The sequence below is a fragment of the Fistularia commersonii genome, chromosome 12, assembly GCF_037954325.1.
Source record: "Fistularia commersonii isolate RoL2024-O1a breed Wild chromosome 12, RoL_Fcom_v1.0, whole genome shotgun sequence".
Lineage (NCBI taxonomy): Eukaryota > Metazoa > Chordata > Actinopteri > Syngnathiformes > Fistulariidae > Fistularia > Fistularia commersonii.
The window spans coordinates 16,184,484-16,199,949 of record NC_141295.1 but is presented as its reverse complement, the minus strand read 5'-3'; the positions used below and the strand labels follow the sequence as shown (position 1 = coordinate 16,199,949).

The 15,466-nt window shown below is 44.5% G+C and overlaps 1 protein-coding gene across 5 annotated transcripts in view; it reads right to left on the bottom strand.

Moving 5' to 3' along the window:
• dclk2a (doublecortin-like kinase 2a) overlaps positions 1 to 8,277 on the bottom strand; it is a 43,031-nt gene extending 34,754 nt beyond the window's left edge. For all 5 annotated transcript variants that reach the window (XM_086157389.1, XM_086157391.1, XM_086157390.1 and 2 more), the window contains exons 1-2: positions 7,723 to 8,277; positions 1,135 to 1,472 (exon numbers count right to left, since the gene is read on the bottom strand). In XM_086157389.1, coding sequence (XP_086013515.1) covers positions 1,135 to 1,472; positions 7,723 to 8,128 — 744 coding nt within the window. In that variant the 5' untranslated portion in view covers positions 8,129 to 8,277. The remainder of the gene's footprint in view (positions 1 to 1,134; positions 1,473 to 7,722) is intronic.
• Between the last annotated feature and the right edge of the window lie 7,189 nt (positions 8,278 to 15,466).

The following is a 15,466-nucleotide window of genomic DNA, read 5'->3' as shown; positions in this document are numbered from 1 at the left end:
ATGATTAAATGGGATGTAATTACCTAGACTGCTGACACAGCTGAAGACTATGAATTATAGCCATTTTTTTTTTTTTTTTTAAGGGGATAAACCCTTCGGATCAAAAGCTCTGGCTTGCAGTTCCATCTGGTATTCAAACACTCGTAATCCAAAAACAATACAGTTCAATTTTTTCCAACCGTCATGTCAAGTAATTTAGTTGATGAGTTCGTTGCTGGTGTGAACAGGAGCTCAGAGCCCAGATTTGCACAGGTTTGGCGCTGAACTGACTGAGGGCACCAACTCCCTGTTATCGTGGAAATTTTTACTATCTTCACGGGAAGTATTAACAAAATTACTGAACGTCTGTGACCGAAGTGAAAATATTGAGTCAGTTACTGACTAAAGAGGTTTTGTCCAAGACATGCAGCAGGTTAATTGACAATAAATGCCCAAACATGTGAATGGTTGCATGACTCTATGACATTTGAATGAGAGTGAATGGTTTTATTGCCCACATGTGAATGGTTGCATGTCACTACATAATGACAGGATGATTGTATAGATATGACATGTATAAAAGTTTGAAAAAAAAAATCCGCACACAAAAAATAAAGAATTTATTTTGCATACAGAAAATATATTCTCACATGACATTTCGAGCAAATAGACGCTCTTCCTTAGATGCTCACCAGAAAGATGCGTTCATATGTGTGAGAATACGCGTATGTTTGCTCGAATAAAGAATACATTTTCTGTACTCTTTATTTTTGGAGCACTCATGGTGTGCGGATATTTTTCAAACCTTTATTTGGTCGACCTTTTAAATCCAGCACCCATCCCTTACTGGGGAGCAGATTTTTCTTTTGTCTCTATCTCATCTGTATGAAAAAAATTGTGAATGGATGCTCGTGTTCATATGACATGTGAATGAAAGGGTGGACGTTTCGAGATGTGGCCTCGTGATAGACTGAGTATAAGCGGTATAGATAAAGAATCGATAAAGGAACGAAGCCTGCAAAGTGAAAGCGGAAGCTTCGTCGGGGAAACGATGTGTCACAATTTGCACAATTTAAAAAAACAGATGAATATCAAGGCGGAATATTATCAACGGTGTTGGGAGTAGAAGCTCAATGGACGATTGACAGATCTTACCTGCTTGCCCTCCAAAGTGTACAGCCTCCTCACAGCCCCGCAGTCCAGCTTGATCGCGTCCGTGATGTCGGTGAGCACCTGCTCGAAGGAATGCGCCGTCTTCTTGTTGAGCAGGATCCGTACGGCCTTACGGGGTTTGACGCCGCCGCGGATGACCGTGACCAGTTTGGGTTTGATGAAGTCCTTGGCCTCGCGCTGCAGCTCGCTCTTCAGCGGGATGAGAGAGGACAGGGAACGGGAGGTGCCGGTCTTGATGCCGACCGACCAGTTGGGGTTGACGTTCTTGGTGTAGTCCACGCGTCGGAAGGCCTCGTTGGAAGCACATACGTAGCTTTCGCCTGCAAGCAAGACGGTGTTTAGAATTGCCCTTTGAGACGTCCGATTGCTAAACTTTTGAAACATCATCCAAATTTTATCGAATTCGAGGTTTCGGTTTACGAAAAATCATAGTCGACTTTTGGGTGGATCTCATTTTTACCCGTATGTCACATTATTCTGTCCTCTGTGTCACAGCAGTCATTTTCAGTGGCTTAGTTGGAAGTGGTGATGCAACTGATCCATACAAAAACCGCAAGAATCATTAGTAAACTATAAACTGCTATGTCAACTTACTTAATAAACACCATCTTGAACTGATCATCCCCGATGATATTGTTATTCAGGGAGTGAAAGCGGGTCGCAGCTAAAATAACATAAAAGATTGGATCCGTTAAATAAAGTTAGAGCTGGTTTGATGTCCGAGAGTCATCTGGAGAATGTAAATATTCTGATGAACAAAAATGTCAAGGGATGGTTCGCCTTGCCTTTCGTAAATATCTCCAGATTAATAATTTAGTCGATTGGTGCCAAGTTTGGAATACGATCAGAGTACAATTCAGGTAGTCGTTATTTCTTTCGAATTTGCTCACGGCATCAACAATAAACACGGCCCTGTGACTCTAGGACTTTTCCAAGACCTGAACATGCTTCGTATAATGTGTCAGAAACCGAATAAAACGGAGGCCTTCAGTCAAAAAGTTCCAAATTGTAAAAAAAACTTGGCATTCCTGAATAAAAAGGCATGTTGAGAGACCCGTCTGGCGTAACACCATCCTCTTCCCCTTTCAGCTGTTGAGGCTGCGGCACTGGCCTTCCTCCAAGGCAAAGCATTTTGTTTTTATCTGCCTGCATTCCATTTGAACACTTAACACGCAAACGTTTCCCCCGAAGTCCAGTCATCTGCAGTCGGAGGGGGGCGGGGGTGGGCTCGGGCTCATGAAGTAAAAACCGCAGTCTGAAAGTTTGGTGATTGTTTGGAAGTGTTGAAGGAGAAACTGGAATCTAGTGCTGCTCTATTGAGCTCTCGCTGTGAGAAAGACCCTTTGTCTCTTACCGACATCTTGATGGAGAATTCACCAAGATCGCAGAATTGTTCTTATCTGGAGACCGGACTTTGTAGCAAAGGCGGCAAAACGCCGATTGTCTAACGTGATTGTTCAACTGTTGCTGCAGTGGTTCGCACTTCCGCCTCACAGCAAAGAGGGGTTTCTGGTTGGATTCCAACAGAGGGGCTCTCTTTGTGGGTTTTCCGCTTTCCTCTCGCAATCCAAAAACACGTTCTTTGGGGACCCGTAATTGCCCAGATGTGTGCACGAGATGGTAAATGGAGGTTGCACGGTTCAATATCTGGTCCCTTGATCTTCCGGCGTCCGGTCCAGGGTGAATTCCGCCTGCCGCTAAATGACAGCTGGGTAGTGCAGGATAAGCAGTATAGATAATAAATGAATAGTTTAATTTACCTCTAAACTTTGATAGTAACAATCCCTGAAACTGTATTTGTTCTACAAGATCATCGAAATTATTTAAACCATCAAACTTTACATATCTGCAGGAAAATTTGCAATCATTTATTAAAAACTGCAATTAATTCCCCTGAAATGGTTGAATTGTACTACCGCAGTGAATACCGCAGTCCATAAACACGCAACATGCTTTATGTCTCAAGTGTGGAGACCAGCTGTTGTCCGATGCAGGGCGTATTCCCCGTCTCACCCGGTGTCAAAACATTTATTGATAGAGAATCAATAGTTTGTGCGACGGGATGTGAGTCAAAATGAACAGACGTAATTTCAGTCTACCAGCTACGAGACGTCTCCCCTGACAGCCGGTTTTATTAACCTTGCAATTACCCAACAGCTAATTAAAAAGCTAGGCCACAGCTGGGAGGGGGGCGGCGGCGGCGCGCAGTGACTGGAAACTCAAAGTAGATTCTAATCGGCGCCGTCGTTCATCTGGGGAACATTGACAGACGATTGAGATTGAGATGGCGAGGGGTGACAACTCTATTCTCCGGAGAGCGAGGCGGTGCGGGTGCCGCGACGTCCTCGGTGGTGGGAAGGGGGTCCCGATGGTCCCGCCGCCGGCCCCGGCCCTCATGCGGACACCGGATGAGATCAAGCCCGACCGAAGCTGTTCGAATCAGTTTGTCGGCCTAACTGAGGTCACACAGCTGTCAACAGCAGTTTAACACCTTTTTAGAGATCCTTATAAAGGATGTGATTCTGCTCAACTGGAGGTAAAAATACATCCAGCTGGAACGATGGGAACCTCATCCAATGATTATGAAACAGACATCAAATGTGGAGTTGTTTGGGGTGAACTGGACTCGTTTCGTCGCTTCAGAATAAGGATTTGGGATGATTGAATGCCTCACCGCTGACCCCTTTGGTGCAACTGGAGGATTAGTAGCATGCAAGACAAGTGAAGTAGTAAATATACAGTAAAATAACTCAAAGAGATTCATTATAAATGTTGCAAATTCTGCATTTCGGGACTCAGAGCAGCTCTGGAAAACACATTCATCAAACGCTGGAGGGATGGTGTTGAAATTAAACACCGTCATCAATCTAGAAGTATTTAGCACCGTCTTAACGTTGCAGTCAGATGGAATAATTTGGCCTATTTAAAAGAAAATTGACTTTCCTAATTCTACACGCTTAGTATTTCTGTCCACGCAGAATGTTCTGCTGGCTGTCAATGTCTTCACTCACCTCACGTTGATTTCACATATCGTCACCCTCTTAAAATAATTGGACATGTCATTTTTTGACCACATTTTTTTTTTTTTTTGCCTCAGCTCCTTATTCAACATATGACTTTTGTGTTTTCTAAAAACTTGAAAAATGACACAGCCCATTAGTCTAAGACAACGATATAAAAACCTTGGATCTGAAAGTTATCTTCACGTATTGCAGCTAAATTTTGTTTTCCTGTACGCTCATTATTGTCCCAATGAGAATTTCCTTGTCAGCATGTTGGCTACTCCCACAGGAAGCTGCAAAGCTCCCTCTAAAGCCAGTTCAGAATCTGCCACCTCTCTGTTCCTTTCCACAAGCGCAGCATTTTAAGTTGAGTGGTGGGCTCGGTAATCCCATTCAGCCATAAGGGCGCGAGTGAACGGTGCTTGATTGGGTTTCCACACAAAAGAGCCTCGGCAGGCCTCAATCAATGGAAGCAAACTGCTGAACGGTGCAGTAATGACGTTCCCGCTCCCCGACCACCTGATGGGTCGGTAAACAAAGACGAGACTCCGACGCGGCCCGCCGGCTTCTGCTGATAAAACGACTACTTCCGCTGCGGGGTGGTGAACGTTTGATATCCTACGTCATACTTTCACTCAACTCACTAATAGTAATTTCCTCACTTACCCCAATGTGGCATCTACTTCTGCAGGTCATCACGTCTAAAACATCTTTGTCATCGGCCAAGAATAATGCGTTTTTTTTTTTTTTTCAGTAATCTTCTTTGAATGATAATTCACGCTGAGACAAAGTTACGGTAACTGAAAAAATCCGTCAGATTTCATATATGCACCGCAGAAACAAAAATCCGGTTCAGCCCCCCCGTTTGGATTTATTTGCATTTAATGAGTCCAGAAAGCGAGCATCATGTTTCAACGGTGTGTGCCTGTCCAATCTTACACACTTGTCACCTCAATATTGAGCAAAACACAATGATTAGAATTCATACTGCAGCCTAGAAGTCCTTGAAATTTTAGACATGACCTAGTTCTAACTGCACGTTAAGCAGGGAAACTGAATGAAGTGAAAACCACTCTATGAGGGCAGTTGGCTGCTCGACACAATGAGGAGAAACATGATCTGCGGCTGGCCGTCACCGTGAAAAGGCCGGAGACGTTATTAGTCAAGGGAAGGCGCTTTCAAAGGTATCGAACAGGGGTGAGGCAATCAGCTAATGCTCAAGGGAACTATAGCGGGGAGGTGTGTTACAAGCTGCGACAAGGAAGGTAACCTACGTTGCTTAGGTAAGGAAAAGTTGACACCGTTTTACCCATGCAATATAATTTCGTCCATTTTTAATCGCACTAAGACTTTTAGATGTACTCTAAGCACAGATGTGAGATTCATTATCGATAATGCTTTGTCTAGACCAGACAAACTTTTCTGTCAGGCTGAGGTAATCCCCTCTCGTCCGCCAGCAGATGTTATTTGGGGCAAATAATGAGTTGTGTACCTCTGAGTCCTCTGCGTTTCGTTTTTGTCCCCGCATTTCACCCGACCCACGAGGTCCCGCCGCCGGTTTCTACAATTCCCGTAACTTTTCGCTCCCTTCGTCGGGACGTGGTGGGAACGTCAGACCGACACGCAATGGCGCAAAGTGACGGCAAAATTCTGTCATCCGAGCTCATCAACTGTGAACATCTGCTTTACTTTTGATCTGTGACAGTAAGGTGAATATCTTTGGCCGTTTGAGGACATTGTCTTCGTTTTTCCTGATTGAACGAAAAAAGCAACAAAGGGATTATTCACCATAAAAGAACATAATTGTTGGATACGACCCTACTTTGCAGACTCAAGTATCATAAAATCCAGAGTTCTTGAAGAGTCAGTCAGTGTCAGAGAGCAGATGTTTGTCTGGGGTCTTCATTCGGCAGTACATGTCCTGCCCTGTATGCGAGTGCGGAGGTGCTGGAGGCAATGCACCAAAACAACATTTGGCATGTCTGGTCTTAGAGACTAGCGATGCCACAGAATTGGGAACAGCCACTGGCCTACATCCTGCCCCCTCTTGGGACCGGGGCATAGAGCCTACCAAGTCTACCATTATAGGATGATACGAGATGAAAATAGACCATCACGGGAGAAAGATACACTTAGACGGAGAGTTCGGTGATTCTTCGGTATATGTGGCCGCTCAGTAACCTCCCGGTAAAAGAGGATTGGTGAAAGGTCACAGTGCAGACGGGTCAGTCAAGGACTAAACACGAAGATTAACTTACTACTAAGAGGCCGCCAGGGCGCCAACAGAGCGAGAAAATTAGAGGACAGGACACTGTGATCCATTCGGGTCCATGTGGACGAACAAGAATTAACACTGTCTGTGAGTGAACAGGCGTGAATGAAGACTTTTGCTGATCCTCTTGTTAACCGTAAAAACAACAATCTGTCCGCAGTTTTTATACCTTCTTTTACGGCAACAGCAACAATGCTGATATCTTAGGAATTGATCATTGAAATACACAAATAAATGTCCCATTTTTCCATCCTTTTTGTTTGAAATGAAAACTCAATCACTTTTTGTTCACCGTAGGATCATTTGTTGCTTGCTTTAATAAAAGAATGAATATTTCCTTTCATCGTCCCACAGTGGGGAAATTTCAAGGATTGCTTTGCTGATTTTAATTTTTTTTTTTTTTTTATGATTATTGAAAGCTGACTGCCAACTGATGTGTGGCACTTTCTAATGAACCATCAAATTAACTATCACGGGAAATTAGAGCCAAATAAAGTCCAAGAAAAATTAGTGTTACATTTCCATTAATCAAAATCAAATCATGACTAATCATACTTTCGAGGTTCTCGCTGTAGTTGAGCTGTTTTCTATCTCAAATCAAACCGATGCCTCAGAGTCGTGATAGGAAATGGATTCTTTCTCGGTTCCTGAGGCTCCCGAGCAGTAAAACCAACAACGACACCCTCGATCCAATGCTGCTATGTACTCCCAAGTACACACACACACGCTCAGCTTATAAATACATTCAAAAGAGACAAAGTGGGTGAATAGTGAGGACATCAGTGGGTATCACTGCTTTTGGGAGGGGTCGGCCCGCCGGGTCAGAACTACTACGTCTACGCAACTTCGACTGTACGCAAACACATGCGGTAGATTCACCGGAAAACCCTAAATCGTCCAGACGTGTGAAGGAGAGGGTGAATAGCTGCGCGTCTGTGACGTGAATAAAACGACATGGGAAGGAGAGCGCGAACGCAATGCGATTGACAGGCGAACCGATCCGGGCTAAACCCCGCCTCTCGCCCGATGAAAGCGGGGGATTGGCTCCGGCAGCTAAACGTGGCCGCGCAGTAACACCGCAACTCAATGAATGATCCTGCTTATTGATTTTTAAGTAAAGAGGCCTTCCCGGTTCACTACACAGCGTAAGGTACCGCCGGAACTAACAAGATGAGCCGCTTCAGTGGGATTGTTTCCTCCGACCTTGTAAACTCAGCTCGGCGTTCAAAAGGAGAACTTCATCAAGATGTCAACAATGTTGTGCGCTCTCACGGCGGCACCCATCGTCGCCCTTACCCTCCACCAGCTCGTCCAGGGAGCTGATCTTCCGGCCTCCGTCCAAAGTGTACAGAGTCCGCACTCCTTGCGGGAGGTTGACGTTGTCCGTCAGGGAGCGCGTGAGCTCCATGAGGAGGGCGTCCAGGGACCGGAAGCGGTCGTTGGACACGGCGTAAACCATGCCTTTGAAATACTTGTCGCCGTTGCGATAGAACCGCACTTTCCTGGCTCTTTTCTCGGAGGTGAGGGACTGCAGGGTGCGCGTGCGGTAGAAACTGCAGTGCGCGCTGTGCGCGGGACTGGGGACCAGACCGTTGCCCCGGGGGCCCGAGTGGGACCCGGGGCCCGAGTTGGCTCTCGTCGTCCGCTGAGGCTTCTCCCGTTCCTCGAAGTGTTCGAACTCAATACTTCTGCTCAGTGACATGTTTAGTCCGATCTTCCGATGCCAGGCGAGGGAGAGGAACTTTTTTTTTTTTGTTTTTTTGTTTTTCCACAGTATGAGTTGTCAGCCAAGAAGAGGAGGAGGGTTTTCACGTGCGTCTCCACTTCCAGGCAGCAGGGCGATTACTCACAGCCGTTAAGGGCTGAGCACAAGTTGCCAAAAAAGAGAAAGAGAGAGAGAGAGAAACGGGTCAAGAGAAAATCATCTTCCCTTCACTGATCCGATGATTTTCCCCTCCAAAAACGCAACAAGCGCAATGATCCAAAAGCCACCCCGGGATTATCCGCTGTGAAACCAGTCCAAGAGAGACCGGCTGTTTGTGACAGGCGTCGCGGTCAACCTTGCCATGGCTGAGAGAAAAAGAAAAGAAAAGAAAAAAGAAGAAAAGGCAAACGCGCTCGGCTGAGGTATGCCACCAAACTTCAGCGTGGCGCGTCAGACCGCCTCCTCCTGCCCCGGTCCATCCTCTCTGACTGGCCGGTCGGACCCGGGCTGTCAGATCAATGGATGAGGAGAGAAGAGGAGGAGGAGGAGGAGGCGGCGGCTTCCCTGCCTCAGGGTCCTAATGCTCCCTATTGTTCCGCTAATGTATTCTGGAAGAAAACAATGAAGTTCCTCACTCTTCCCTCCAGTGACCTCATGCGTCCAAAACCACGGACGCAGAAAATAAGCCCCCCCCCCCTTCCCCCTCCACACACACACACACACACACTTCATTGCAGAGGAAGTTGTTTTGTCTCCATTGTCCGCGAAGTCTGGGAGGACAAAATACACATTAGAAACAGTCCAGCAGCTCCCTATTAGACAAACTGTAAGGCCAGTCATTGTTTTTGTTTTGACACAGACGTTAAAAAATAATGGAAGGGATTCCTCAGGCCGCTAACCCGAACCTGCACGCTTTCCCACATTTGCCTTAAACCACCAGGAAAAGCGGTAGCGGTCACATTTTTTTGCCGTAGTAGCCAACGCCTTCTGGTAACTCCATACTGCAGATACGCAGTGACTCCGGTGGAACATTTATAACAAATGAAGATTTAACCGTCTAATAAGGGCAGCATGGTGGGTTTCTTCTGGGTTTTCCTTTTTTTTTTTTTTTCCCACAGTCCAAAACCCCAAGAGCTTGAATAACCAGATGTGTGAGAGAAAGAGCGAACGGTTGTATGGCGTGAATGAGAGGCTGAATGGTTGTATGTTTCTTGATAGTCGTGATAAGACAGTGAATGGTTGTATGTCTCTGAATTCGACTAATCAGGGGTGAACCCCGAATCTCGCCCTGCATGACGGCTGCGATAGATTCCATCCATCAGGGTCGCGGGGGATGCCTGGTAGACCCTGCACCATTTGCTAGTAAATCGCAAGGCCACATATACAAAAACAGACCATTCACTCACACATTCGGGGCAATTTTCCCAATTTTTTCCAATGAACCTGCTGCGTGTTTTTGGACCGTGGGAGGAAACCCACGCAGACACGGGGGAGGCCCTCCCGTCCTTCGCGCTGTGAGGCCAAAGCGCTCCAGTAATACTTAATGAATGAATGAGTTACTCTGGAAATTCAAACGGGATGTAAGAATTAATTAAAATGCATTTTTATTCCAAGTTAACCAAATAGCGAACTGGATGCGAATTGTCTTGAGTGTCCAAATAACCCGACACGTGGTCGCCCATGTTGTTTCCAACCTGTTTGTTGTTGTTGTTTACCTTTTCCTTTTTAATTTAATCTTGCAAATCTACAGAAGCTCGGGGTCAGTGAGGTGCGTGTGCGATCGTGTTCGTGCGACAAACACTAAGCCGAACCCTTCGCTTCTGCCAGACGAGGATCACGGATTTCACCGAGGGAAATGTTTTTTTTTTTTTTTTCACCGGGTAGAAACCCCCGCTTCTTTCCCACTGTGTCGCCACCTGGTGCAGCTCAGGCGCCGGGCCGGCCTCGCTCTGTCACTGCAGTTCCATCAAGAAAAGCAGGGCGAGGGCGTAATAACGGTCGAGTGGGGAGATGAGTTAACCCACTTCTCAAGTAAGGCAGCCTAATTCTTGGACCCAGAGCGACACCAAAACAGAAAGCGATAGGCTTACTGCGCGTCCGAGGCGCTCATAAGGAATCGGCCGATCTATTTTCAACGCTACTTCTGAACGCAGACTGAATTCGATCAGATTTTGCTGGAGAAACACCCATTTATCTGTTTGTTTTTTTTATCCTTTCTCTGTCTTTAAAAATACAGAAAAAGGCTATTTTTCAGCAGTTGCGAGACAAAATGGGTCAAGAAAGTAATGATTGAGTACATAATAATAAAAATACGATAAATATGTTTACTTTCTTGCATATTTCATGCGATTACTTCATATTTCTATCAACTGAAGTTGGTAAAATAATCTGATTTAACTTAATTATCTCTTCCGTCGTAGCAGTTTAGATCAAAAGCTAACTTGACAATGAAGATAAAACATGATAAAAAAAAAAATTGATGCTTTTGTTGTTGCGTTCAGAATATAAATACCACCCATCTGTTTCCTGTGACAACCAAGGAATTCCTCACATAGGTAGCCGGCAGCGTGGGCCGCATTGTTTGAGCTGTCTTTGAGGGAGGAAGTGACAAAGCAGGAAGCTAGCAGAGATCACTCTTCCTATGACAGGGTGGGGGGAGGCTAACACAGGCTAACATCTCACTGTGGACACACACACACACACACACACACACACACACACACATACATACAAGGAAAGATCGGCTACATGTCCCGAGCCTGCGGTGGCCGCTCTGGTAATCTGCTAATATGTTCAAGGATTTGGAGAATAATTCTCCTCAGGAATTGGTACGAGAATCATATTCACAAACAAACTGCTCTTAAGTGAACAATGTAAAGCATGTGATCAGACGTTAAACCCCGTGGCCGTGGGCTTAAACGTCAGTTGCCTGCATACTGTGCATATTTCTATTGGATTTGAAAAAAAAAAAACAAAAAAAAAAAAAACCTTGATAAAACATCTGCAATTCTCATGTTTTTTTTAATTAAAAAGGAAAGATGGATCAGTTCTGGAGGAATCTGTTCACATGATCCTGTGAGTTTGTTGTCATTGCCATGGCGACCCTTTAAATAGTCATATCATACTGTTTGCAGTGTTTCAGAAAAAATACTAATAATGCAGGATTAGCAATTCTGACCTCACAAAACAAACAAGTTCAAGTCTTGCTCTTAAAAATGAGTTCATGGAGATGTTTATTTTTGGGTCATCTAGTGAAAAAGACCAGCTCTTCGGGACAACTGGACTTGAAAGATGACTCCGACGGCGTTTATTTTTATTTTTATTTTTTAATTGTTTATTTTTGCATCATCTAGTGAAAAAGACCAGCTCTTCAGGACAACCGGACTTGAAAGATGACTCCGACGGCGAAGGGTCCCTAACCAACCCACTGACCTCACAGCAGATGGAGAATACTCCACTGCCCTCCAGTGTCCAAAATGTGGACTGACGAATTCAGAACTGCTTGTAAACCTCCTCTGACATTTCCATGTTCTTCAAACAATACAGGGCACGTTTTCATTCGTCTGACTTTGCTGGTAGAAATTTTAAAGCCCGATTCTTTCCCAAAAGTTACTGCTGTATGTAGAGTCAGACTATGTTTGTGCGAATGATTGTGATGACGGTGTGGACTCCCTCTGCTGCACACATTTGGTTTGGTCCGATGGTCCTTATCAATAGACTTGGGTGGAGAATTGAGCTGAAGGACAAATATTTAAGATTTGTTGTGTTACGGGTCTCAAGGGTGATGACCGCAGTAACAAAAATGTTACCTGTTTTAAGCAGGTGAAAGAGCAGAAGTAAAGAAGCATGCAGCTAGTTTTCTCTCCCAAATAACATCTGACGAGACAATAGGAAGCGTCCGCCGCTTTGCCGCTCCCAGTGCAACGAGAGAAAATATAAGTCCCGCCCCCCACTTTTACAGAAAGTCTAACAATTGAAGTTTGTAAAATAATCTGATTTAACTAAATCATCTCTTCCGTCGTAGCAGTTTAGATCAAAAGCTAACTTGACAGTGAAGATAAACCATGATAAAAAATACTGGAATTGAAATAAATCACCAAATAATAACAAATAAAATCCCAAATAAATGTGGTCACCCTATTTTAGGTATGCCATAGTTGCTTTCAGGCTGCAGGCTCTGGGAAGAACCCGCAGCCCCGATTCGCTCAAAGCAGCGACGGGTGAAGGTTTGCTGCTGTTTACCAGAACCAGGAAGTGGAGGCAGCTGCAGCCGCGCCGCAGGGCTGGTTGGTTGTTGTTTTCAAGAAAAAATTGCTCCCTCTGATGCCGGTTCCTGGAAACTTAGCTTAAGACCATTATAGGCAGTAATGCTCACGCTGCAGGTGGATGCGGTGAATGTCTGGTTGTTGATGGAAGGTGCAGCGCAGAGCTTCTCCTTCTGGTGGCAGGAGAACGCTGTTTTCAGAGTTACACGGATGGCAGGTGGGTTGCAGGTGGCAGGAAATGAACTTTCACACTTTTACCAGAACGTGCAAATGCAGTGGGGATTCTGCGGGTGGGACGCTGCAGATTGAGGAAGGGGTTTGCAGTACAGTGATCCATTACATTACATTACATGTGGCAGACGCTTTTATCCAAAGCGACTTACAATAGAAGACATAAGCACTGCAAATAACACTTGCAAATACAAGAGGCACAGGAAACATACAGAACAGTAAGTTGGGGTTAGTTTTTATTTATTTATTTGTTTGTTTGTTTGTTTGTTTGTTTGTTTATTTTTTTATTTTTAAGACAAATACGTACACATACATACACACACACACACTGCATATCCCTCGCTATAACGCGATTTACTTTTCACGGTTTCGCTTCTTCACGGATTTGCATCGTGCATTATGTTCTGCATTCTGATTGGCTAAAAAGTCACTCCCTACCTGTGCGTCAATAACGTTGCAGTTTAATATGTACACGTACGTAAAAAAGGCTTGACAAATTTACATTACGTACGTGCAAATTCTCTTGCAATTTTGAGTTTCTCTAAAACCCATAATGTTGACGAAACGCGACAAAACACCTGCGGCAGGGCCCAAAAGGCAGCGGAAGATGCTATCTATCGCAGATAAAGTTAAACTTCTGGACATGCTAAGGGAAGGTAAAAGCTATGCGGCTGTAGGTCGGCATTACGGAATTAATGAATCATCCGTTCGTTCCATAGAAGAAGGAAGAAAAAAACATAAGGACGACAGCGGCAATGTATAATAGAGTATTTAATTGTAGAATAATTGTAAAAAAAAAAAAAAAGTTTCTACTTCACGGATTTTGCCTATCACGGGTTCTTTTTGGAACGTAACCCCCCTGTAAAACAAGGGTATACTGTACAATGCCATGGGCTGAGGATGGTTGTCTTGGCCCTGTGTACGTGTCTCCTATGGCTGCCTTCAACAAATCTGCAGCTGTCTGAACATCCAGACAACTGCAGGCCAAACCTCCACCTGCAGCCGAAAACACTTGCCACTTTTTGCGGCGATCACATTTTCAGCTGCATCATGAGGTGATCGTGTTCCTCCAGGTGCGGCGTGGAGCCGCAGCTGCAGCCCGGCTGCACGAACCCGGCCCACCATCATGAATTATTGCCGGTCACTTCAGGTTTTATGCAGTTTGTCATCCGCTGACTCTGAGGGGCCACATTTCCCAGAATGACCCAGTTCTCTCATATTCTGTTAAAGGTAGAGCAGCCGGTGTCACGGCCAGGTCGGCTGAAGCTGAAGTCAGACCACGCGGCCGATTGAGCGGAAACTCGATTTTTCTGAGATCCGAAGGGAGTAAAACATTTAACTACCTCGATTCATTTTGTCAGTTATGTGATGTCAGATGATCGAATTTACTATCGAATGTTGGTTTGGTCGTAGCCGTTGATGGAGAGCACAAGAAATTAACCGGTATCTGCCAGAGAGAGCAGTTACTGCAAAGAATACCCTAGTTTGTTTCAATAATTGTTAATGGATTGGTTAAAATGGTGAATGGTGCCGTGTCGTTATATGGCATGTCAATGAAAGAGTGAATAGTTGTTTGTGTCTATGTGACCTTTGAATGAGAGGGTGAATGGTACTATGACTATATTTATGTCGGAGAAAGGTGGTATTTCTATGTATGGGTGAATGATTTGTATATATGACATTTGAATGTGAGCGAATTATTGTCAAAATCTTTCTGTCTTGGCAACTGGACTTGAATTTCACTTGAAATGAAAAAATTGAAGTCCAGCTGCCAATACAAGACGATGACCTGGATGACTGAGAAGCTCCACAGAAATGAGAGTGAATGATAGTGGATCTATATATGGCATGTGAATGAAAGTGAATGGTTGTTTGTCTCTATGTTGGGGGGCCACGCGGCGCAGGAGGTCGACCCATCGTTTTTGGAACCGAACATGCCCGGTCGGATTCCCGGCTCCTCCTAGTGTGTCGAAGTGTTGTTGAGCACGACACCGAACCCCCAACTGCTCGTGGTTCATACATGACGGGTTCACTGCAGAAAAACAAATTTCCCCGTGAATGGCTGTATGACTATGTGACATGCAAATGCAAGGGTGAATGATAGTATTTCTGATAGTATTACGTAGGTGGTATATCTATTTATGGGTGAACGGTTTGTCTCTATGACATCTGAATGACAATGAATAATAGTGTATCTATATATAGCATGTGATAGTGTATCTATATATGGCTTGTGAATGGTTGTATGACGACATGATGTTTGAATGAGAGAGTGAATGGTTGTATTTCTGTATATAGCATGTCAAATAGAGGCTGAATGATTTGTCTCTGACATGTGAATGAGAGCATGAATGATAGTGTATTTATATATGGGATGAGAGAAAGAATGGTAGTATGTTTATATCTAGCATGTGACTGAACGAGTGAATGATTGTATAACTACGAGACGTGCGAGTGACATGGTGAATGGTAGGGTTTCGATATATGGCATTTACCTTTACAGTGGAATTCCTACTTTGCTGTCTGCAGTGCATTTAGATATGTATTGATGATAAATAACGATAGTGTAAACATAATTATAAATATGAACAGTGTTGGCAGTGCAGATAAGATATTTGAATGCAGCTTGGTGTGCAACTCACAAAGTGCAAATGCAAAAAGATGAGTGCAGTTTAAATGCAGTAGTTACATATGCAACTGAGCGCAACACTGACTGTGCTGCATGTAAAGTGCAGAAAAAAAGAAGAATGAGTGTCAGCTTTTTAGGCGTCTGATGGCGTTAAGAGTAGAACGAGTTCTTTAGTCGTGTCGTTTTATATTTCCTACATTAGAAGGTGAA